Raw genomic sequence first — 24986 nt, 5'->3', positions numbered from 1 at the left:
AGGTAAGAAGTTATGACCTGCAGTCTATCTGGGTCAAACCAAGTTTAGGTGTAGTTTATTTTCGTTGTGCTAACTTGTGCTAACGTTGTGCTACAGTCAGTTACAATAACTGGTACTGTGTACTAGCTAGCATGATGGAGTTTCTGTACAGTTGGGTGGGTGCTATGATGTTACTGGTGAACTTTATTTTATTCATAAGGTTACTTAGTAGAGTTGCCAACCGTGCCATAAAAAACGGAATCCTCTGGTATTCAGAGTTAATATTATGCGGTTTGTATTGAGCTGAAAATAAACGCGATTTGTCCCGTACTTCAGCTACAATAAAAAAAGACACAAAGCTGGAGTTATTCTGTGTCTTTACGCTGTCAGCTGCCTCTTCTTCTCTCACTCTCCCCCCTCCCTCTCCTGCTGCTACTTCAATCATGAAACTGATCAATGATCAGCTGATCGGCGTTTCTGCCACAAGTCCCGTCTCTCTTGCTTGTTTATCTCCCGCTTTGCGCCAGAAAGAGGAAACTAGCGGAGGTCGCGTTAAACAGCAGAAGCGCCTTTAAACTTGATAAGCTGTTGTTAGAATTTATTTAATATTACTTTCTAGTATCAGCTGATGTTTGTTGGAGCCACAGCTGTAAAAGCTGCTGGTCATGATATCGGTTTGGTTATCTGGTGAGAGGGAAACATGAAGATGAAACCAGGAGATGTCCTTACTGAATCATCAGAGCTGAACAGGTGATGGAGAAACAGGTTTGTGGTAAATAAATAGTTGATGAAAATATCACTAAATCTATCATTTATTATTTTTAATATTCAGTAATGGTCATGTCTCACCTCTAGTCTTCTCTGTCTTAATTTCAGGTTTCCACCATATGTTGTAGATAGTTCAGGAAGTTAACTCAACCAAGCAGTCTTTGGGTTTCGGCTAAGTACTGTTTAGAATAGCAGAATAGGGAGGATGGTGTAGGTTTAAGTTTATTAGATTGATACATATGTACCAACAAGACAGTGTACATCACTGTCACAACGACGTTTGTTTTCATTCAAAGGCTTTATGGTTTTTCCTATAATACCTGGTGGGCCGGTCTCTAGTCAAAATGCCCGGGCTGATTTTTTGTCCCAGTCCAGCTCTGCTGTGGGGTAGTCCAGTTTACTGAAGAACGCCTCAGGCTGTCCAATAAATATAAATATCATGCTTTATTGCAGCTTGAAAAACTCCATGCCCTTGGCTACAAACCAGCACTGCTTCTTGGGAAGAAGAGCAAAAAAGGAGAACTCGGATATGAAATATTAACCCCTGGCTGCAGACTAACAGCCTATGTTCAGGAATCCCTTCAGAGGATGGGCTGATGTTATGAGTACCTTTGTAAAGGTAAGATTCAGATCCTGCAGTTTTAAAGTTATGATTTATGTTTAGTGTCTAAAAATATTTTCTTATGTTTACCTGTTAGAAGACCATTTTACTGTAAAAACAGAAATTCAATCATCAATCCTTCTCCCATTTTCACATAAGCAGCACATCATTTATAAGTGTTGGTTTCTTCCTCAGCAGTAGTTAACAACATATGGTGGCTTATTTTTCCTTTCCAAATCTTGAGTGACAGCCACTTTTGCTGCTATCACGCTTAAAGATAGAAAGAAAGCAAAGTTATCAAAAGACTGATCTGCAGATTGCAGCTACTTAGACAACTGACAATCTGTTTGTGCCTGTTTTCTTCCTTCATTGATATATGTGTAACTGATACATGTGATGTGTAACTGATACATGTGATGTGTGAATGAGAATCTATGTTAATTAAAGTAGTATTAAAGTACTTACACACTGTAAATGGCATAAAATCAAGTGATGGTGTAGCTTAATAAAATAGTGATGGGTATAGATAACGTTGCATCGGAACCTTTGTGGATATTTAAATGTTAGTAATCTGGGCAGAAATGATCACATTTTACTTTAGTTTTTTTAAAGAGCACATTGTACACGGGCCTTGAAGAAAAGGTATGTAGTCTTAAGCACGATGTTTTGGTGGAGTCAGGGGTCTGTAGCATTTTGCACTTCCAGTAGACTGACGTTTGGTCATCATCATCATCATCATCACTGAGTCACAACATCTTCTCCTTCACCCTCACACTTTAACTCTACTCTGTTCCCTTTCATACGTCATATATACTTAGTCTGCTACAAACCAGGAGGCGTAAAGCAGGATAAAGTTCAAAGTTTGACCCATTGTGTAAACTAACTCGAATGATCAACAACCAGGAGGAGGCAACGATTATGGAGCCACGGGAGGTGAGGACCACGCAGGTGGAGGAAGTGAGGAATGTGATGGAGAAGATTGAGCTCAACAAGGGACAGGATGACCCACTGAGCACTTCAGAGGGGCAAGTGGAGCACGCAGGCAACAAGACCAGCAAAGGTGATTTGTATGTTTGTATGTATTGTATGCTTTATATTTGGAGTCCAGGCTGAATTTTAGAGGAGTACCTGATGGCTGAAACAACAGTAATTTATGTTCCCTGACCAAGGATCAAGGAACATGTATTTTACACCAGTTGATACATGTACAGTCAAATCTATTGAATGTTGATATTATTACATTTAATGTAACCATTTAAAATGATTTTGTTTTTGTTTTTCTCCTAAAATCACATACGTCAACACAGGATCCACCAGGGGGAGAGTTTTTGGTGAAAGCCACAAAAAGACAAAGATGGGTATGTCATTGTTTGTGGAAGTATTTAGAATAGTTTGATACACTGTAGTAGAGTGTGTATGGTAGTGTATGGTAGATTCGATTCAAGGAACATTATCATATGCAGATGAAAACAAAAGTTGTGCGATCTCTGAAAGTGTTTTGTTTATTTGCTTTTTGTTTGTTTATTGTTTATGAAACTGGTGACTTGGCTGTGATCTTCAGTCCCAGAAGCATCAAGATCCAGACCTAAGAAGAAAAGGCCACTAGTAAGTATGCTTTTGCTGATGCTTTTAATCACCACAGCTCATTTCATTCAGTACAAATACCTGTAGATATGTGATGATTCCAAGTTTACATTACACTAATGGCAGGAAACTGCATACATGTGTCACCTTATACACATACCACATACTAAAGAATTCAGTCCCCTTTGCTTTTTGCAGTCTTATTGCAATATATAAGTACTTTTAACAGATGATGCAAGTACAGTTAAATGCATTCACTCCAGTAAAAATGCTTCTAACACAATGCTGTTGCAAGCAGCAGATTTTCTTTTTCTGTTGTCGATGTAGATTAGATAGAACGTTATTAATCCCTCGGGTGGTTCCTCCGGGAAATTCAGTTTCCAGTATCCGAACACTGACAGAAGTTGCATATTACAGAGTTAGAATATCAAGTAAAGGGGAATGAGAGTATGAGCATAAGCAGAAAAATATAGCACATATACACATTTATAAATACAGAATATATAATAGGAATAATAGTGAAATGTACTCATTAATGAGATGAAGACAGCTAAAGTCTGTTGCACAGTGAGACAACACTACAGCTTAGTTGTTCCTGCCCTCCTTTGTCCTCCTGTTTCCCCTCCCTCTCCCCTCCAGCGAGGAATTAACCAGTTTGATGGCGTGTGGGACAAAGGAGTTTTTAAGTCTGTTGGTCCTAGACCAACCTGTCGCTGAGCAGACTCCTTTGGTTGTTTATGAACATATGCAGAGGATGCCCAGCATTGTCCATAATGTCCCGCATTTTCTTTAATGTCCTCTTCTCTGCCACTGTCACCAGAGTGTCCAGCTTCATGCCAACCACAGTGCTGCTTCCCCAGCACACCACAGCATAGAATAGTCCTCCGGCAACCTCAGGAGCTTCCTGCAGATGTTGAAAGACCTCAGTCTCCTGAGGAAGTACAGTCTGCTTTGGCCTTTTTTATACAGGTGCTGTGTGTTGCATGACCAGTCCAGTTTGTTGTCCACCCACAGCCCGAGGTACTTGTACTTGTTGACCACCTCCACCTCCACCTCCTCTCTCTCTATCTGAACTGTCAGTGGACCCGGTCTGGACCTCCCGAAGTCCACAACCAGTTGCTTGGTCTTTGAAGTGTTGAGTTGCAGGTGGTTTGTGTGACTTCATGTAATGACGTTTCTCACCAGACTCCTGTACTCCTCTTCCTGGTCATCCTAGATACACCCCATGATGGCTGTGTCGTCCACAAACGTCTGAGATTCAGAGTTGTAGCAGACGTCAGAGGTGTACAGGGTGAAGAGAAGAGGGGACAGCACAGTTCCCTGTGGTGCTGTGATCACCAATGTGATGAACCAGAATGAACCCCTCAGTTTCTTGCACCGTCACAATGAGGCTTTTTCCACCAAGCCTCTGAAAAACACTGGCAAAGGAGCTCCTCCGGGCTTTTACCACGTCCAGAATGTGGGTGCACACACACATCTGCACCTACACACACTAACTGTGCTTCAACGATTTTATTCCAACTCAGTTTGTCAAACCCTTTTTTTTTATCTGTTGGAACAGATTTCTGTCAAAGTTACAAAGTCTTTTATTGAGCACATCAAGAGCAAGCCCGTCGTGTTTGAAGTGTTCGGCCACTACCAGCAGCACTCGCTGCACCTCCATGGCCAGGACGTGAACAGGTTGGTGGGGGTCAAACAGCAGATCCAGTCATGCAGTGATAATTCATATTTAATGCAGCAGATTTTGTTAGAAATGTGTAGACGATTGTATTCTAATCACATTGGCTAATTTTATATGCATATATAAATAAAATGTATTTTTATTATGTCAACAGTCCTCCAACAGCATCCAGGAAGTACTATCCTATTCCCATCCGTTGCTTAGAAACTGTCCTGAGGAGACAACTTCAGGGTCAATGACATATCATTCACACCAAAGAAGACGTGAATAGAGCAGTTTTCAAGTGTAATAACATTCCTCTCTATCATATTGAGTATAGACGAATGCAACTGTGAGCTTTAGCGATTAGCCCGTTTCAACAGGACCGTGATCCCGATGTGTGAGACAGCAGGGTGCTGCCACTGGTAGTGTTTTCACGTCACCTATCCATCCTCCATTTAGTCACCCAAAGAATGTAGTAAATACTCCTCACTTTTATTCATCTTCTCTTAAATGCAGACAAATTCCAGCTTGATAACGTTGAGCTTCTGTGTGTGTGTGTGTGTGTGTGTGTGTGTGTGTGTGTGTGTGTGTGTGTGTGTGCCAGTTGCAGCCTCCAAGTTGAACACCATCACCAAATCCAACCTGGGTCAGTGTGTCAGCAAGTACGACCTGCTGGTCTGGTTTGAGATCAGCGAGCTGGAGCCCACTGGAGAGTGAGTATCCACCTGGAGTGTTATATTCACGCACAAGCTTTAAAGGAACCATAAAAATTATCTCCACGAAGAATATTATCATTTGGGATGTTGTGTCACCTCCTCCCTCCATGCACAGGTACATCCCAGCCATCGTGGATCACAGTGGAGGCCTGCTCTGCCATGGTACCTACCTGCTGCACCAGGTACAGGATTGGTGCACATGTTTGTTAGAGTGAATTGTTAAATGTTTGTCATTTTTATGTTTACCATTTGTAGATTGTTTTAAGGAATTCTTTCTGTCCTCCCCTCCCCAGATTCTCGAGAATCTGGATGGGGGGCAGTAGTGTTTTTAATCACAGGAACATCCTTGTGAAGCTCTGTTTGATGTTGGTAAACTTCCTCCCCTTTGTATGGCTTCACTGTGTTATCTAGGGTGAACCATCTAGGGTGTGGGGGAGACTACCCTCTTTATGACCAAGGATGTTCCTCCTGCTTTTATGCTATATGACCCTTTGATCAGCAGGAGAACACACACACACACACACACACACACACACACACACACACACACACACACACACACACACACACACACACACATTCTTACTTAAATACAGAAGTTCACACATATACATACAATGCCTTGTCTGGGCGTGGCTTTGTTCTGACGTGTTTTGTGTGAACTGTTTCTCAATAAAAAGGGCAGCAAGGGAGGTCGTCGTCGAGGTCATTTTCGTGGTGGACACAGGCCTCCCTTGTGCAAGTGATTGATCGATCGACTGTCTTGTTTTCTTCATGATGAATAAGTCTCTAGAATTAGCGGGGCTTGTGGAAACACAGACCCAACAATGTTGTTTTCTTATTACTCACACAGTGGTAACTGCTTCCTTTGTACACAGTTGAATCTCTTCTTTTAAAGCGTAATGTTGCTCTAGCTGTGCTCACTGTGATCCTGAACTCCTGTTATGTTTGCTGCAGGGGATCCAGCAGAGGATCACAGTGACCCTCATCCACGAGAAGGGCAGCGAGCTCCATTGGAAAGATATTCGTGAGCTGGTTGTAGGTGAGCAGCCTACCTTTAGGGTTTAGTCGTACTATACCTCTGTGTAGAAAACAACAAACCCAAAGCACAGAAACAATGTTTTATAGTGTTTGTGTGCTTTTGATAGAGGAAGACAGGACAGAACATCATTAAAGGGATTTGACTTTGTGAGATCACACTGAAAACGCACCACTCGGTTCACTCTGAGATATTTTCAGTCTGGAAAGATGAATCTGTCGGGCTTTAGGCTGCTTCTCACTTTAAGCAGTTCATGCTGTAGCTGTAGCTGATGGACCAAAAAATTACATTTCATATTTTAGACATTCAGCTGCTGACTCTGAAGCCAACAGGCTCTTGAGTGTGGATGGTTGTGTTGGTACTGGATGCTGTGATAAAACAGCTGTTCTGATCTGTCTTCATTCATGCCTGTCGATATTAAGCCTCCTAAGCTCCAAACCAGTAAAAGCGATCTTTGGAGGCAACACCCTTTTTAGTACTTTTCTGTATTTGTTTGTGATTGTGTGACACTGAACCATAGTGCTATGTATATCCTCTGTAACACTCAGATGTTTCCAGATCAATGTTTTCCCCCTCAGCTGTTTCTCACTATAAAGTCTTACCTCAGTAACAATGAGGCCAATGAGGCACCAGCAGAGCATATCTGGCTCTCAGTCTGTGGCTGATAGTGCCCCCTGCTGTTAATAACAGGAACAGTGCAACCTTGTATAGAGCTCATAGTGATGGTCTTACGATTGCTGCTGCAAGGCAGTCATTTGTATCCATGTGTGCTGTATATTCTGAGCATATGCAGTTATGTGAGCTCTCAGGTTTTATGTATCAGGACATAATTAAAAAAAAACAAACAGGTCCTTAGTAGGTCTTAATATGAGGTAAATGCAACCTCAGATGAACAACACATAACACATTATACCAGGTCATTATTTATTTAACAAACACTGAGCTGAAATTCAGATGTGGTGTTTAAAAAACTAAGTACATCCAAGACTATTTCCATAATTAGTTAAGAGGGTCAGTATCAGCCAAGTGCTAATCAAAACGCAATAGATCATCAGTAAGTGTAACCACTACTGTCAGTTTGCTGGTGTGGCGTATTCAGGTAAGTGGTAACATAGTGAGGATTAGAGAAGCAGTTGTTGATACCCACGAATGTGGGAAGGCTTTGAAGTCCATCATTTTACAGCAAGAAAGATTATTCGCAAGTTAAAAAATTCAAAGACTGTTTCCAATCTTACCAGGAGTGGACGTCCCAGAAAATTCACCCCACACATCTGAGGCTCTACAGGCCACAGTTAGCATGCTAAACGTTGGAGTTCATGGCAGTGCAATTAGAAAAAGACTCAACAAATATGGCCTGTTTGGAAAGGCTTCCAGGAGAAACCATTTTCCCTCTAAATACAACATGGCAGCATGGGTTAGGTTTGCAAAGTTGAAAACCTAAGCCCTAATGCACAGCTTCAACATTGGTGAAAACCAAACACGGCATATCAGACAAACAGGTCATACCAACGGTTTTGCTCGGGTGATGATTATTTGAGCTTTTTTGCTGCCAAAGAACCTGCAAAGTGTCCAGGTCACTGAGTGAGCCATGAAGTACTCTAGAGTCAAAGAGATCATCGTTGGGTCAGTGACTCCAGAGCGCAGCAGCAAAGCAACAACAGAGTGGTGCTGCAGTGGCTCAAAGTTGAGACTTCAACATGATTGAACGTTAAGAAAGCTGTGAATGAATAAATATCTGCAAACTTTAATGAACCGAAGAAACATTGTAAAGACAAATGGGCCAGAAATCCGTCCACACTGCTGTGAAACACTAATAAAAAATGATTACCTCAAGTTTTTGCTGCTAAAGTTGGTTCCATCAGCTGCTGAATCACAGGTATAATGATGATGTGGTGTAATAATCTAGATCCAGATCCTTAAACTGCTTTTTCACGTGTCTGTAAATGAATTTCTTTCTTATCATTGTCCCGATTGGTGTCGGCTGACACTTGACACTCTGTGGCTCCTGATTTGTCTGTTGTCAAGGTCTAACCTCAGTGCAATTCCTCACGTTTTGTCATGATTAAAGGATGAATGTGAACACCGCTTCAGTCACTGCGTTCACTTCTTGATATGTCAGAACTGTGCTCACGTCACTCCCTTTTTTTAACAACATGACACACTGCTGTAAACAGAGACCCTGTAATGTTAGCACCAAGTAGGACTTCATAAAAAATAATGCTGTCAAGCTAACTTTTCCTCTTTCTGTCTTTTTCAGCACTTTCTATCGCTTTGAGGCAGTGTGGGACAGCTCCCTGCACAACTCCCTCCTGCTCAACTGCGTAACTCCCTATGGAGAGAAGATCTACATGACCTTATCTGCGTATCTGGAGGTCAGCCGCTGCTCCGCCGTGTTGTACCTGTTTTTTTACGTGTTTTTAAGTCTCTTGATGTCATCGTGTCTAACACACACCCTTTATCTCCTCTTTACAGCTGGACCATTGCATCCAGCCTGCCATTATCACCAAAGACATCTGCATGGTCTTTTACTCCCGAGACGCCAAGTTGTCCCCACCCCGTTCTCTCAAGAACCTCTTTGGGACTGAATACTCCAAAACTCCTGACTGGTAAATCTGGGCTGCTGCACTGTGGCCATCTCTGTTTCACAATCAAAGATATCTGCCCTGTTACAAAGTTTCCTTCTTTCCTTAGATAGCCTCATCCTAGAGCACCAGTGGGAGCTAGAGAAGATGGAGCAGCTGCAACTCAAAGACCAAAGTGCTATTCTAAAAAGGGTTTTTTAGAGTACAGACTTTACATGACTAACCCTCCCCTCTTCTCCCCACCTCACATTCGTCCCCATCTTTCGTCCAGGTGGATGAAAAGACCCGTCACCTTCTGGCGCTGAGAGAGAAGCTGGGAGAGGCGGCTCCCGTGGGAACAGCTCCCACCACCAAGTCCCTGAGCGAGTCTCTGTCCCCCAGCGTGAGCTGGGGCACTCTGTCCACGTCCACCTCCATCTCCTTGCAGATCTCAAGCACCACCTTTGAAAGCGCCATCAGGCCGAGCGAGAGCAGCGGCTACGATTCCGCTGACATGGAGAGCTGGTGGATCGTGAGAAGGAGCTGGCCACCAAGGTGAGAAAAACGTCGGAGGCAGGATAGACGTAAAACTCTCCCTGCAGATCTAAGCTGGCGAGGCGGCGCGGCGGCCTGACGAAGAACTGATCGGGCGGAGCGGTACGCGGGAAAACCACCGCTTCCATCCTTTCTGAAAAGCCTTTGAAAATACAGAAAATACCAAGTGTTAAAACTTATTCATCATTGTGATTCTTGATGGTTTTCTCTTGTAAGTAGACTTGTGGCTTAAGTCTCTTTTCATGCGACTGAAACGTTGAAGTTCCACAGAACTTTTGCCTCCCCGCTTCCCTCCAGCAACCCCGCTGCCAGCTCAGCTTTCCTCCTCTCTATTCCCTCCCCTCAGCTTTTTGTGTTTTCGTTTCGATGACAATGTTTGGGTCTAATTTTGTTCCGCTTGGTTGTCATTCCCAAACTCCCCTAACTAAGTAGCATGTTGTAGTTGTCTACTTGTGTGTGCACAACTCTTTAGAAACTTTCCGTTTGCCAATCATCTGTACAAAAGAAAATGTCTCTATCGGTTTTATTTGTCTCCTGAAATGAGTTTCATTCTATTTTGGGTTTTTTTGCTGTTGGTTTTTTATTAAATTAACATGCTCGCGTGACACCTGCAGCAGTCCTCAGGAGAAGACCAGGTTTGCTCAGTTTAGAACAAAAAACAAAAATGAACCAAATCAGCCAGCTTACATTTGAAACCATGACGAAAAAATCTACAGATATCTCCAAGTGACGTGTTAGTTTACGCTCTGCTACCTAAACTATAGCTGCTAATAGATTTATAGGGTATTCTTCTTCTCGCAGTGAATTTGCATCAGGCTGAACCGTCTCTGAAACAAAAACTCAAAGTGGGAATGAACTTTGACAGGAGAGCCTCGCCCGATTTCCTCTGTCATCCACGTCATACTTAGATCCTCCTCAATCTGTGTACATACGCCGCCTCTAAACCCCCGATAGTGCCAGTGTCAGTTAGTGAGTCAGTAAAATACTGACTCACTAACAGGGTTACAAGGAGATGAGGAGGAGGACTAGGAGGATGAAAACGAACTAAGGAGAGAACTTGATTTGTACATGCAGTCTGTTCTGGGATGAGTGTGGTAGTTAACCCTCATTTAACACATCCCTCTCTGCTCCTCTAGCTCGCTCTATCTCACTGAGAATCAGAAAGCCTTGACATTTACTGCTATTAACTTTACACTCTTGTTGTAAAGACGCAAAGAAAACACAGTGAAAAGGTTAGAAGGACGTAAGGAAAAAGAATGAATGAATGGTTTAATAGAAGGAAAGAAGTTAAAGGGACTACATATTCAAAGGTCTTATTTCTGATACTACCCCATGAAAATATTTGCTCTGTGTGCCGTGCTGCAGCTGCTACATTCGGCTTCGGATTCACTTTTTGGCGCCTACGCCTCTCGAGATGTGTTAATGCAGAAAGGTATTGAAAAACTCTGGTCAACCAACCAGCAGTCTGCCTGCTGTGTCGTATGAAATGCGTGGAAGGAGAGGTACCAACTGTCTGTTACATATAGATGAAAAACAAAGCTCTGACGTGACCTCGGGTCAGCCAACCTGACGGTCAGAGAAACAGAAACGTGCTGGATTGTGGATCTCTGAGCTGCACATCAAAGATGCACCTATGCACAGATCAAGTCTCAAAAGTGCAATGTACCTCATATACATGTTGATGCGAAGCGCTGCCAGAGCAAACGTTTCCACTTCATTTGCAGAGGTGTTTTTATTTTGGATTGTGTATTTATTGTTTGCAATGTTTAAATATTAGTTTGCAGCTCTTTGCACATATTAATAAAAGGTTGCCTTGCTTTTACCGTCTGTCCCCGTTGTGAGGTTTCTTTTCCTGCTGCTGCCAGCCTTTTAAAGTGGACGTCGGCGTGGACAGCGGCCATATGCATGCCGGTTATGGGAATCGGCTGGCGTACATATTAATGGACCGGATGATTAACTTATAGTCGGGCAGACGGCAAGTTGGAGCAACACGGCGATTCCGTTTGCTCCAGATTTTAAAGTTTTATCCCGTTGTATGTTTTCTGTTGTTTTGATTTGTAGTTTTGATTTTTGTTACGCCACTGGTGGGAGGCCCTTTTTCTAGCTGCAGATCACCAGTGTGGTCCTGCAGTTGGGTTATCCCCCAGCGCTACATTAGTTTTGTTGTAATATATTAAAATTTTCTTTGTTCTTTTATTCAGATGCGGAGTGCCGACGTGGAGGAGACTAGGGTGCCTTGGTGGTGGGATCCTTGAGTGTACACACCTGCCTTGTTTAGTTTATTAGTGTGTGTGATTTTGTGTTGCACTTGTGTCTTGGTGTGTTTTCTTTTTTTGGAGTTTGTGCGTGGCATCCCTGCCCCTCCACTGGTAAGCCTCAGCTCTGAATACCTTTTTAAGCATATTTGTACATGGATATTTATGATTGTGCTTTTATACGGTGTTTTAAATAATTTTTAATATATTGTCAACTTGTTTTATCATTGAACCTCATCTCTGTACTGAGTATAACAAACCTAACTGCCTCCTTGGTGATTAGTGTTACTTCCAGTATTCTCTGGGTGAAATTCCCAGAGTGGCGTTGTCTTAAACTGTGAAGAGTATTTACTTTATTCTCACCTCGTGCTGCCACAAACTTGGCGTTTGTCGACAGGATATACTCTTTAAAAACAAAGACGTGTGTTCCTTTTTTATTTTTTTTTATTATCTGGTGTAACGTAAAGTGTTTTTTTTGTTTTTTTTTAATTCATTTTGTACAGGATAAAAGCAAAGCAGCAGCTACTTTGGTGTTGGATTCCACATCTGTGTTACAGAGATGGAGGAAGAGTTACAGGAACTCAGGGACTTGATTGCGCAGCTAAAAGCAGACAATGAGAGGCTGCGTCAGGAGAGGGCTGTTGGGTCAGGTACAAGTGCTACACCTTCTACTTCAACTGCATCATCTGTTAACCCCCCAACTGCTAGTGTCCCTGTAGCAGAGAGACTAGTTTTTGTGCCCCGTGACAGAAAATGCCCTATGTTTAGAGGAAAATCAGGTATAGGGTTGAATGAATGGTTGGAGGAAATAGAAGTTTGTGCTAGGGCACGTCATTTGTCTTTGGCTGATAAAGCATTTTTCCTGTTTGACCACCTGGAAGGGGAAGCACGTGAGGAGATCAAATATCGCTCTAGTGTAGAGAGGACTGATCCCGCTAAGATCATCACTATATTGCAAGAACTTTATGGCTGTTCAGACTCCTATGTAGCATTGCAGGAAGCTTTCTTCTCTAGAAAACAGCAGGAAGGTGAGACACTGCAAGAGTTTTCCCTTGCCCTCTTGGGTCTTATGGAAAAAGTTAAATCGAGTGCCCCTAATGGCATGCCCAATGCTGATGTTTTACTAAGAGATCAATTTGTTGAACAGGTCTTGGACAGTACGTTGCGGCGGGAATTAAAGAAGCTAGTAAGGAGGCAGCCAACCCTGACATTGCTAGAAATTAGAGGGGAAGCTATTAGGTGGGAACGTGAAGGGTTGCCTAGTGGCGTTAGACATAGAAGTAGTTCTGTCCCTTCTGTCTATGGCATTCAGTATGGGGTCCATAGCGGTCCTTCAGGAATAGCCCAGTCCACCCATCTGTCTGAGATGAGTGAGATGAAGGACTTGTTAAAGCGCCAGCAGGAGCAACTTAATCAGCTCACTCAGAGCATTGCTCGATTGCAGGGCCCCCATCGAATGTCTCGCTCAGGACAGAGCGATTCCATTATATGCAGGCGTTGTCAGCAACCTGGACATTTTGCTCGGGAATGTGATGGGGAACGTGTTCTTCGTTCCCGGCCTCCTTCTCGGGCCCCTCCGCATAATCGCAGGCACTCTCCTTTAAATACGGCCTCGGAAAACTAGCACCCTCCGTACTGCCGAGCCACAGTTCGGGTGGGGTGTCTATTGGCTCAAGGGTTGTTTCCAATGGTCCAGAGGCAGTCTCCAAATTAGTTTCATCCTGTCCACATATAGATGTGGACATGGGCGGTATAAAACTACCTTGTTTGGTTGATACAGGGTCCATGGTGTCTACCATTACTGAAAGCTTTTTCCGCCAGCATTTTGAGTCCTGGGGTCAAGAACATCTCCAAGCTTGTCATTGGTTGCAGCTTAAAGCGGCTAATGGTTTGTCTATTCCCTACCTTGGCTATATAGAGCTAGGTGTAGAGCTCTTTGGTAAGTTTATTCCACAGTGTGGCGTGTTGATCGTTAATGATCCGCCAGGTGCAGGACCTTCTACGGTTCCAGGTGTATTGGGGATGAATGTGATTCGGAAGTGTTACCACGAGCTTTTTGGGCAACATGGTGAAGCATTGTTTAGTTTAGGCTCTGTCACAGAGGCCCCTAAACCCCTTGTGCATGCGCTGCAAAAGTGTCATGATGTTAGTACAAGAGCCCCACCGGATTTGTCTGGCCATGTGAGAGTGAGAGGTAAGCGAGCATGTTGCATTCCGGGTGGTGTAATGAAAATAGTGGCCGCCACCTGTTCTGAGCAATATTCAGGTGCCACCGTGTTATTTGAACCCAATGATGTTAATTTGCCTGCTGGACTCTTAGCGTCCCCTGCATTGGTTCGAGTGGTTAGAGGTACTGCATACATACCAGTTGTTAATGTAGGGACCACAGCGGTTTTGCTTCAACCCAGGACCATTATGGGGACCCTGGAGGATGTTCACGTTGTCAGTTTGCCTGCTGGTGTGACAGAAATACCCCATAACATAGCAACAATGGCATCTCACACCGCCACGCCTACTGTGCAGGATCAGATGGAAGGAATTGATTTGTCTAAACTGTCAGCCGAGGAACAGGGACAGGTGAGGTCTCTCCTTAAGAAATACAGCGCGGTCTTTTCTGCTCATGACACTGATTTGGGTTGCACTAACTTGATCTCCCATGACATTCCGCTCTTAGATGATATCCCCGTGCGGCAGCGTTATAGGCGCATCCCCCCTTCAGAGTATGAGGTTGTGAAAGAGCATATTAACCAGTTACTAGGGGCTAAGGTGATTAGAGAGAGTAGCAGCCCCTATGCTTCTCCCATTGTGCTCGTTAAGAAAAAGGATGGCAGCCCACGCATGTGTGTTGATTATCGGCAATTGAACAACAAGACAAGGAAAGATGCCTTCCCCCTGCCGCGCATTGAGGAATCCCTAGATGCGCTGACTGGTGCCCGTTGGTTTTCCACCATGGATTTAGCCAGTGGCTACAATCAGGTCCCAGTTACGGAAGAGGATAGGCCCAAGACTGCCTTCTGTACTCCTTTTGGCCTATTTGAGTGGAACCGAATGCCATTTGGGCTCTGTAATGCCCCTAGCACCTTCCAGAGACTAATGCAACGCCTTTTCGGTGATCAACAGTGCCAGTCTCTGCTTCTCTATCTTGATGACATTGTAATCTTCTCATCAACAGTACAGCAACATCTTGAGCGGCTGGATGTGGTGCTAGGTCGGCTTCAGCAGGAGGGTTTGAAAGCAAAGCTTGCCAAATGTGCCTTTTTCCAGCGGGAGGTTCGCTACTTGGGCCACGTCATCTCCGATCAGGGTGTCTCCACGGACCCTAGCAAGGTTGAAGTGGTGGCTAACTGGCAGCCTCCTAAGACTGTTTCAGAACTGCGGTCCTTTCTTGGGTTTGCCAGCTATTATCGCCGTTTTGTAGAGGGTTTTGCCAAGTTGGCGGCACCTCTGCATAGACTGGTGGCAGAGTGGGGAGGCAGAAAATCAAAGAAGAGGTCAGAGCATGGTGTAATGGAGAACTGGACTACAGAATGTGCTCAAAGTTTTGAGGCATTAAAGACTAAACTGACCACAGCACCAGTGCTCGCTTATGCAGATTTCTCTTTGCCTTTTATTTTAGAAGTGGATGCCAGTCATGGCGGCCTAGGAGCAGTGCTCTCCCAGGAGCAGGGAGGTAAGGTGAGGCCAATAGCCTATGCCAGTCGGGGTTTGAGGCCTACTGAGCGCAATATGCTAAATTATAGCTCAATGAAGCTGGAGTTTTTGGCACTTAAGTGGGCCATGACTGAGAAGTTTAGAGAGTACTTGTTGGGCCACAAGTGTATTGTTTACACTGACAACAATCCTCTTAGTCATTTGTCTTCTGCTAAACTTGGGGCTACTGAACAGCGCTGGGCAGCTCAGCTTGCTTCGTTTGACTTCGACTTAAAGTACAGGTCAGGAAGGAGTAATAAGAATGCAGACGCTTTATCTCGCCAGCATCCACCCGATCCTCAGGAAATTAAAGCCATGGTTCCTGGTACAGCCTTGCCTGAACCTCTTCAACAAGCCTTGCAGCTGGGACCAGCTGAGGTATCCCAAGCTGCCATTACAGTTTTGCCCCATCTCACTACTCCTGATCTTCATGCCCTCCAACAGGTCGATCCAGTGATAAAAGAGATCCTGGTGTTCTGGAGACGGAAGCAGCGACCTAGCTTCGAGGAGCGGCAGCAACTTGCCCCACCTGTTCTGGTGCTGCTACGACAAGGTTCATTTTCAGGTTCCCTGTTCCTACGTCAGGTTCATCGCCCTGACGGTGCCGAGGTGGTACTTCAGCTTTTGCTGCCTAGTGCACTAATGGAGCAGGTGCTGACTCATGTTCATCAGGAGCACGGCCATCAAGGTGTGGAAAGGACCCTAGCGCTTCTCCGCTCACGGTGCTACTGGCCAGGTATGTCTGCTGAGGTAGCTCGCTGGTGTCAGAGATGTGAACGTTGCCAAGTTGCAAAAGACACCCAACCAGCAGCTCAAAGTTTCATGGGACATTTGTTGGCTTCTCGACCAAATGAAATCTTGGCTATTGATTACACCCTGCTTGAACCTTCCCGGAATGGGCTGGAGAACGTCTTGGTAATGACTGATGTTTTCAGCAAGTATACATTGGCTGTCCCCACTCGTGACCAATGTGCTGCTACAGTGGCCCAGGTTCTCGTAACAGAGTGGTTCTCGAAGTTTGGTGTACCTGCGCGTATTCATTCTGATCAGGGTCGTAACTTTGAAAGCTCCCTGATCCAGCAGCTCTGCAAGTTTTATGGTATTGAGAAGTCCCATACTACTCCTTATCATCCGGCTGGAAATGGTCAGTGCGAACGCTTTAATAGGACTTTGCACAATTTGTTGCGGACCCTGCCAGTATCCAGGAAAAGGGACTGGAATGTATGTTTGCCCCAGTTACTCTATTGCTACAACACCACTCCCCATCAGGCTACTGGGGAAACTCCATTTTTATTGATGTTTGGGCAAGAACCCAGGTTGCCAGTGGACTTTCTGTTGGGCAGAGTACCGGATCCCATCAGTGGAGATGTGCACGAGTGGATTCAGGAGCATAAAGCTCGGCTACAGGTTGTACATGAAGGAGCCAAGGAACGACTGCAACTGGCTGCCGACCGCAGGAAGAGGCACCATGATAAAAAGGTGAAAGAGGCACCATTGAATGACGGGCAGTTGGTGTTCCTGCGTGATTTGAGTGGAAGAGGGAGATGTAAAATCCAAGATCGATGGAAACCAGCGGTATATAGGATCCTGAAGGCACCTAAAGGAGGTGGGGCAGTATATACCATTGCACCTGCAGATGATCCTAGCAGTGTGAAGCATGTTCATCGTACATTGTTGAAGGCTGTGGTAATAGCAGCTACACCATCAGAAGGGCCTGCTCCGAGCAGTAGTCCACATGGCCCAGAAATGCCATCCTCAGAACATGACTCATCAAGTGACAGTGACCTGCTATTCCTGAGCGTAGGAGCTCCTCAAGTAAATGTTTTACCATCTTATAGCCCAGTGGCAGTGATTCCAAGTAGCTCTGAGTTGTTGCTCTCACCAGAAGACCGGCTTTCCGCCGTTCCAGCCACTTGTACAGCGACCCCGAGGGCAGCACCAGTTCCATCTTGCTCTCTTCCTGTTCCCACTATGAGCTCTGATACAAGAAATATGGTGGTGCGAAGAACAACACGGTCCACGGCTGGCCAGCATTCAAACATCCATCATCTCCCAAGACCAACAGGGGAGGTGGCACCAGGGGCTGCAAACTCTATTTCTGAGCTTAGGGTGCATGCTGTCTCTGCATTTTTTAGGCCTTGGGATTAACCTGGGTGTCCTTGTAATCCATCGTCGGGGCGACGATGCAAAAAGGAGGGGTAGATTGTGGCAGGATGAATGTTATTCCTTGGTTCAGCCCACTTTCAGCCTGGCGCATTGGGGGGGCGCTAGTATAAATAGTGGCCATTTGAGCATCCCTGTATCTCTTACCTATGATCTCCTTTTTGGTCACCTGACTTCCTTTGGTGTTGCAGAGATCATTCTGAAGCCTCCATCGCGGCTGGTAGGTGTTTACTCATTGTAGTGTGTACATTACCTTACTTGGTGGTAAACAGATATTGTTTTTAGGTCATAGCTGTAGAAGCCTCCTTTGAGCCACTCTGCTCATGTTTCATGACGCGCTCTACTCGGTACGTAATTCAATTTTGTTACGATCGCTGCCTTTTACTGTTCGTTTATAGTAATTACTTATTATGCTTTGCAGGAAGTGTGGGCCTTAGTTTTACGCAACGCCACGCTAACAGAAGTGCTGCTGCTTTGCTTTGCCTTGCTTTTACCGTCTGTCCCCGTTGTGAGGTTTCTTTTCCTGCTGCTGCCAGCTTTTTAAAGTGGACGTCGGCGTGGACAGCGGCCATATGCATGCCGGTTATGGGAATCGGCTGGCGTACATATTAATGGACCGGATGATTAACTTATAGTCGGGCAGACGGCAAGTTGGAGCAACACGGCGATTCCGTTTGCCGTCTGGCCCCGCCGCTTTCCTTGTGTTCACTCTCCTCAATGCCGCTCGGACGTCATGCTCCGCGATGCTGGTCACCGGTCTCTCGCTGATGACGTCACTGTCCTCGGTATTCAGGTGGTAGATAGCGTTAGCCGCCTGGCTAACCTCGAAACGGGCGTAGAACTGATTCAGCTCGTTGGTGAATGCAGAGTCGGCGTTGATCGGCGCAGTGTCCCTGGCTTTGTAGTCCGTAATGGTGCGTAGTCCGTGCCACATACTCCGTGTGTCGCCCTGGTGGAAGCGGGATTCCACACGCTCCCGGTACCGGCGTTTGGCATCTCTCACCGCGCGCCGCACGCCGTATGAGGCCGCTTTGTAGGCGCTCATATCGCCAGTGGCGAGACCTGCGTTGTAGGAGGCGGTCCTGGCGTTTACTGCAGTGCGGATCGATCTGTCCATCCACGGTTTCTGGTTTGGGAATGTGGTGACCCTCGCAGTGGGGATAATCTCCTCCGCTAGCATATTGACGAAGCATACTGCTACTTCCGTAAACTCGTTGATGTCGACTGCGCATGCTCTGAACATGTCCCAGTCGACGTCGTTGAGTGCGTCCTGTAGCGTAGCTTCTGATTGGGCAGTCCACCGTTTTACCTCTCTCGTGGTTACGTCTTCCCTCCGTATGTTTTGTTTATACTGGGGAATGAGGAAGATGGCGTTGTGGTCAGACTTTCCAAAAGCCGGGTGTGAGACAGCTTTGTAGCCCTGCTTGTATGGTGTGTAGCAGTGATCCAAAATTCGATCCCCTCTCGTTGGACACGAGACATGCTGGTAAAAGTTTGGCATGACTTGTCTGAGGTTCGCTTTATTAAAGTCTCCTGCTACAATGAGGGCTGCGCCCGGGTCCTTGTTTTGAAGCGAGCTTAGCACATCATGTAATTCGGACAAAGCCATACCTGTGTGTACGTTGGCCAGTAGGACACTGGGCAGTGGTGCGCGATGCGCCTGCTGTCTCAGTCTGTTCCTAATGCCAGCGCGGTTCCCCCGATCTTTGGAGGCAACACCCTTTTTAGTACTTTTCTGTATTTGTTTGTGATTGTGTGACACTGAACCATAGTGCTATGTATATCCTCTGTAACACTCAGATGTTTCCAGATCAATGTTTTCCCCCTCAGCTGTTTCTCACTATAAAGTCTTACCTCAGTAACAATGAGGCCAATGAGGCACCAGCAGAGCATATCTGGCTCTCAGTCTGTGGCTGATAGTGCCCCCTGCTGTTAATAACAGGAACAGTGCAACCTTGTATAGAGCTCATAGTGATGGTCTTACGATTGCTGCTGCAAGGCAGTCATTTGTATCCATGTGTGCTGTATATTCTGAGCATATGCAGTTATGTGAGCTCTCAGGTTTTATGTATCAGGACATAATTAAAAAAAAACAATCAGGTCCTTAGTAGGTCTTAATATGAGGTAAATGCAACCTCAGATGAACAACACATAACACATTATACCAGTTCATTATTTATTTAACAAACACTGATCCCAAATTCAGATGTGGTGTTTAAAAAACTAAGTACATCCAAGACTATTTCCATAATTAGTTAAGAGGGTCAGTATCAGCCAAGTGCTAATCAAAACGCAATAGATCATCAGTAAGTGTAACCACTACTGTCAGTTTGCTGGTGTGGCGTATTCAGGTAAGTGGTAACATAGTGAGGATTAGAGAAGCAGTTGTTGATACCCACGAATGTGGGAAGGCTTTGAAGTCCATCATTTTACAGCAAGAAAGATTATTCGCAAGTTAAAAAATTCAAAGACTGTTTCCAATCTTACCAGGAGTGGACGTCCCAGAAAATTCACCCCACACATCTGAGGCTCTACAGGCCACAGTTAGCATGCTAAATGTTGGAGTTCATGGCAGTGCAATTAGAAAAAGACTCAACAAATATGGCCTGTTTGGAAAGGCTTCCAGGAGAAACCATTTTCCCTCTAAATACAACATGGCAGCATGGGTTAGGTTTGCAAAGTTGAAAACCTAAGCCCTAATGCACAGCTTCAACATTGGTGAAAACCAAACACGGCATATCAGACAAACAGGTCATACCAACGGTTTTGCTCGGGTGATGATTATTTGAGCTTTTTTGCTGCCAAAGAACCTGCAAAGTGTCCAGGTCACTGAGTGAGCCATGAAGTACTCTAGAGTCAAAGAGATCATCGTTGGGTCAGTGACTCCAGAGCGCAGCAGCAAAGCAACAACAGAGTGGTGCTGCAGTGGCTCAAAGTTGAGACTTCAACATGATTGAACGTTAAGAAAGCTGTGAATGAATAAATATCTGCAAACTTTAATGAACCGAAGAAACATTGTAAAGACAAATGGGCCAGAAATCCGTCCACACTGCTGTGAAACACTAATAAAAAATGATTACCTCAAGTTTTTGCTGCTAAAGTTGGTTCCATCAGCTGCTGAATCACAGGTATAATGATGATGTGGTGTAATAATCTAGATCCAGATCCTTAAACTGCTTTTTCACGTGTCTGTAAATGAATTTCTTTCTTATCATTGTCCCGATTGGTGTCGGCTGACACTTGACACTCTGTGGCTCCTGATTTGTCTGTTGTCAAGGTCTCACCTCAGTGCAATTCCTCACGTTTTGTCATGATTAAAGGATGAATGTGAACACCGCTTCAGTCACTGCGTTCACTTCTTGATATGTCAGAACTGTGCTCACGTCACTCACTTTTTTTTAACAACATGACACACTGCTGTAAACAGAGACCCTGTAATGTTAGCACCAAGTAGGACTTCATAAAAAATAATGCTGTCAAGCTAACTTTTCCTCTTTCTGTCTTTTTCAGCACTTTCTATCGCTTTGAGGCAGTGTGGGACAGCTCCCTGCACAACTCCCTCCTGCTCAACTGCGTAACTCCCTATGGAGAGAAGATCTACATGACCTTATCTGCGTATCTGGAGGTCAGCCGCTGCTCCGCCGTGTTGTACCTGTTTTTTTACGTGTTTTTAAGTCTCTTGATGTCATCGTGTCTAACACACACCCTTTATCTCCTCTTTACAGCTGGACCATTGCATCCAGCCTGCCATTATCACCAAAGACATCTGCATGGTCTTTTACTCCCGAGACGCCAAGTTGTCCCCACCCCGTTCTCTCAAGAACCTCTTTGGGACTGAATACTCCAAAACTCCTGACTGGTAAATCTGGGCTGCTGCACTGTGGCCATCTCTGTTTCACAATCAAAGATATCTGCCCTGTTACAAAGTTTCCTTCTTTCCTTAGATAGCCTCATCCTAGAGCACCAGTGGGAGCTAGAGAAGATGGAGCAGCTGCAACTCAAAGACCAAAGTGCTATTCTAAAAAGGGTTTTTTAGAGTACAGACTTTACATGACTAACCCTCCCCTCTTCTCCCCACCTCACATTCGTCCCCATCTTTCGTCCAGGTGGATGAAAAGACCCGTCACCTTCTGGCGCTGAGAGAGAAGCTGGGAGAGGCGGCTCCCGTGGGAACAGCTCCCACCACCAAGTCCCTGAGCGAGTCTCTGTCCCCCAGCGTGAGCTGGGGCACTCTGTCCACGTCCACCTCCATCTCCTTGCAGATCTCAAGCACCACCTTTGAAAGCGCCATCAGGCCGAGCGAGAGCAGCGGCTACGATTCCGCTGACATGGAGAGCTGGTGGATCGTGAGAAGGAGCTGGCCACCAAGGTGAGCAAAACGTCGGAGGCAGGATAGACGTAAAACTCTCCCTGCAGATCTAAGCTGGCGCGGCGGCGCAGCGGCCTGACGAAGAACTGATCGGGCGGAGCGGTACGCGGGAAAACCACCGCTTCCATCCTTTCTGAAAAGCCTTTGAAAATACCAAGTGTTAAAACTTATTCATCATTGTAATTCTTGATGGTTTTCTCTTGTAAGTAGACTTGTGGCTTAAGTCTCTTTTCATGCGACTGAAACGTTGAAGTTCCACAGAACTTTTGCCTCCCCGCTTCCCTCCAGCAACCCCGCTGCCAGCTCAGCTTTCCTCCTCTCTATTCCCTCCCCTCAGCTTTTTGTGTTTTCGTTTCGATGACAATGTTTGGGTCTAATTTTGTTCCGCTTGGTTGTCATTCCCAAACTCCCCTAACTAAGTAGCATGTTGTAGTTGTCTACTTGTGTGTGCACAACTCTTTAGAAACTTTCCGTTTGCCAATCATCTGTACAAAAGAAAATGTCTCTATCGGTTTTATTTGTCTCCTGAAATGAGTTTCATTCTATTTTGGGTTTTTTTGCTGTTGGTTTTTTATTAAATTAACATGCTCGCGTGACACCTGCAGCAGTCCTCAGGAGAAGACCAGGTTTGCTCAGTTTAGAACAAAAAACAAAAATGAACCAAATCAGCCAGCTTACATTTGAAACCATGACGAAAAAATCTACAGATATCTCCAAGTGACGTGTTAGTTTACGCTCTGCTACCTAAACTATAGCTGCTAATAGATTTATAGGGTATTCTTCTTCTCGCAGTGAATTTGCATCAGGCTGAACCGTCTCTGAAACAAAAACTCAAAGTGGGAATGAACTTTGACAGGAGAGCCTCGCCCGATTTCCTCTGTCATCCACGTCATACTTAGATCCTCCTCAATCTGTGTACATACGCCGCCTCTAAACCCCCGATAGTGCCAGTGTCAGTTAGTGAGTCAGTAAAATACTGACTCACTAACAGGGTTACAAGGAGATGAGGAGGAGGACTAGGAGGATGAAAACGAACTAAGGAGAGAACTTGATTTGTACATGCAGTCTGTTCTGGGATGAGTGTGGTAGTTAACCCTCATTTAACACATCCCTCTCTGCTCCTCTAGCTCGCTCTATCTCACTGAGAATCAGAAAGCCTTGACATTTAATGCTATTAACTTTACACTCTTGTTGTAAAGACGCAAAGAAAACACAGTGAAAAGGTTAGAAGGACGTAAGGAAAAAGAATGAATGAATGGTTTAATAGAAGGAAAGAAGTTAAAGGGACTACATATTCAAAGGTCTTATTTCTGATACTACCCCATGAAAATATTTGCTCTGTGTGCCGTGCTGCAGCTGCTACATTCGGCTTCAGATTCACTTTTTGGCGCCTACGCCTCTCGAGATGTGTTAATGCAGAAAGGTATTGAAAAACTCTGGTCAACCAACCAGCAGTCTGCCTGCTGTGTCGTATGAAATGCGTGGAAGGAGAGGTACCAACTGTCTGTTACATATAGATAGAAAACAAAGCTCTGACGTGACCTCGGGTCAGCCAACCTGACGGTCAGAGAAACAGAAACGTGCTGGATTGTGGATCTCTGAGCTGCACATCAAAGATGCACCTATGCACAGATCAAGTCTCAAAAGTGCAATGTACCTCATATACATGTTGATGCGAAGCGCTGCCAGAGCAAACGTTTCCACTTCATTTGCAGAGGTGTTTTTATTTTGGATTGTGTATTTATTGTTTGCAATGTTTAAATATTAGTTTGCAGCTCTTTGCACATATTAATAAAAGGTTCAACTAACTGATCATTTAAAGTCTGTGCGGTTTAGTTGTTCCACTCATATTAAACCAAATGATGGTGTGGCGGCCTGTTCTAGTGTGAACTAAGAGAGGGTTTGAATGTAAGAGAGGGGGGGAAGGAAAAGGAGACCTAACATGTAACCCCTGCACCTCGACTGAGGAGGTGAGTTACATTAGTGCTTCCTCTTTATTAGAAAGCGGGTTGAGTGAATTAGAAGTCTGTTATTTTTTTGGAGGAGATCTACTCATTAGTCATGCGAGGCATCCATCTGAACTCTATCAAAATAAAGGTGTATTTGAACTCATTTTAATTTTTTCTAATATCAGAGATATAGGACTATACAAAGTAGCTGGTGACATCTAAAACGACAGCAGACTTATTGTGTCTTTCTTCACCTCATCACTTTTTTTTGTGTGTGTTTTTCTGTTGATGCCTTTCAAACAAAACTAGCCATGATATTTTCCCCCTTCCCCCTCTGACAATTAATATCAGTTAACCCCGCCCCCTTTCAGATTTGTTCACCAAAAGAAAAGAAAAAAAAAAACGTCATTAACGCTGTTTATTATTTGTCAGACCGGTTTCATTTTCATACTTTGTAAATATCTATGTTGTATGGAGCTTGAACTAAAATGTAAATATGTTTACTGTATTTGTAATAATTATAATCCATTCGCTGTACAGCATAGATGTGTCATGCAGATATCCTAATTCTGTGTATGGTAATCTTGCACCATTGAACTGTTAGTGAATGAGGCAACAATAAAAGTGTGAAACGTGCATTAGCAGATCAAGTGCTGCCTGCTTATTTCCTGCTTTATGTGAGCTTCTGCTGTAGTTTATTATGTGCTTTTAGCCCCAAGAAACCACCCTTTTACTGTAGCGCACAATAAGATCTTCTGATGTTTGGTGTCATCTTCCTGTGATCTCCTGTGAACAGGTGGATTAATTCATTTCAAGTTTATGTATGTATATGTATGTATGTGTATTAAGGACCGACACAGACAAAGAATGAATCAGACAATGAAGCAACGTCCTTTTTAAATGTTTATTTATAAACAGGATAAAACCATTCAAGTATTGAGTCATGAATAAAACATCAACCTCTGATCTGCTAATTGGGAAACAGAGGATGTCAGTGTATTTTTCAGTGCTAGTCCAAATTGAGTGAGATGACTTTACATTTGAATAGATTGGATTACAAGTTATATTTGGTTTTAATTGAATGAGTTCAATTT

General features: G+C 44.5%; 1 protein-coding gene across 1 annotated transcript; it reads left to right on the top strand.

Annotated features, from left to right (window-relative positions):
- The first annotated feature begins 4277 nt into the window (after positions 1–4277).
- LOC146360572 (kinesin-like protein KIF1B) lies at positions 4278–24528 on the top strand. Its single transcript, XM_084922739.1, has 11 exons — positions 4278–4391; positions 4494–4612; positions 4768–4844; positions 5200–5308; positions 5427–5493; positions 6269–6353; positions 8608–8722; positions 8823–12371; positions 21085–21199; positions 21300–21433; positions 21519–24528. The coding sequence occupies exons 1-7, from the start codon at positions 4278–4280 to the stop codon at positions 8673–8675; spliced, it is 639 nt and encodes a 212-aa protein (XP_084778865.1). The 3' UTR covers positions 8676–8722; positions 8823–12371; positions 21085–21199; positions 21300–21433; positions 21519–24528.
- Positions 24529–24986: the final 458 nt, after the last annotated feature.

Source organism: Perissodus microlepis, unplaced genomic scaffold, assembly GCF_051167445.1.
Source record: "Perissodus microlepis isolate ML-2025 ecotype Zambia unplaced genomic scaffold, ASM5116744v1 scaffold_24, whole genome shotgun sequence".
NCBI classification, from domain to species: domain Eukaryota; kingdom Metazoa; phylum Chordata; class Actinopteri; order Cichliformes; family Cichlidae; genus Perissodus; species Perissodus microlepis.
The sequence above is the reverse complement of the archived record's forward strand: the minus strand, read 5'-3'. Positions and strand labels throughout refer to the sequence as shown.

Coding starts and splice junctions, on each gene's coding strand:
- LOC146360572 (XM_084922739.1), top strand. CDS start 4,278: ATGAACCAGAATGAACCCCTCAGTTTCTTGCACCGTCACAATGAGGCT. Junction 4,613..4,767: donor CATGGCCAGGACGTGAACAG/GTTGGTGGGGGT, acceptor TTATGTCAACAG/TCCTCCAACAGCATCCAGGA. Junction 5,309..5,426: donor GAGCTGGAGCCCACTGGAGA/GTGAGTATCCAC, acceptor CTCCATGCACAG/GTACATCCCAGCCATCGTGG.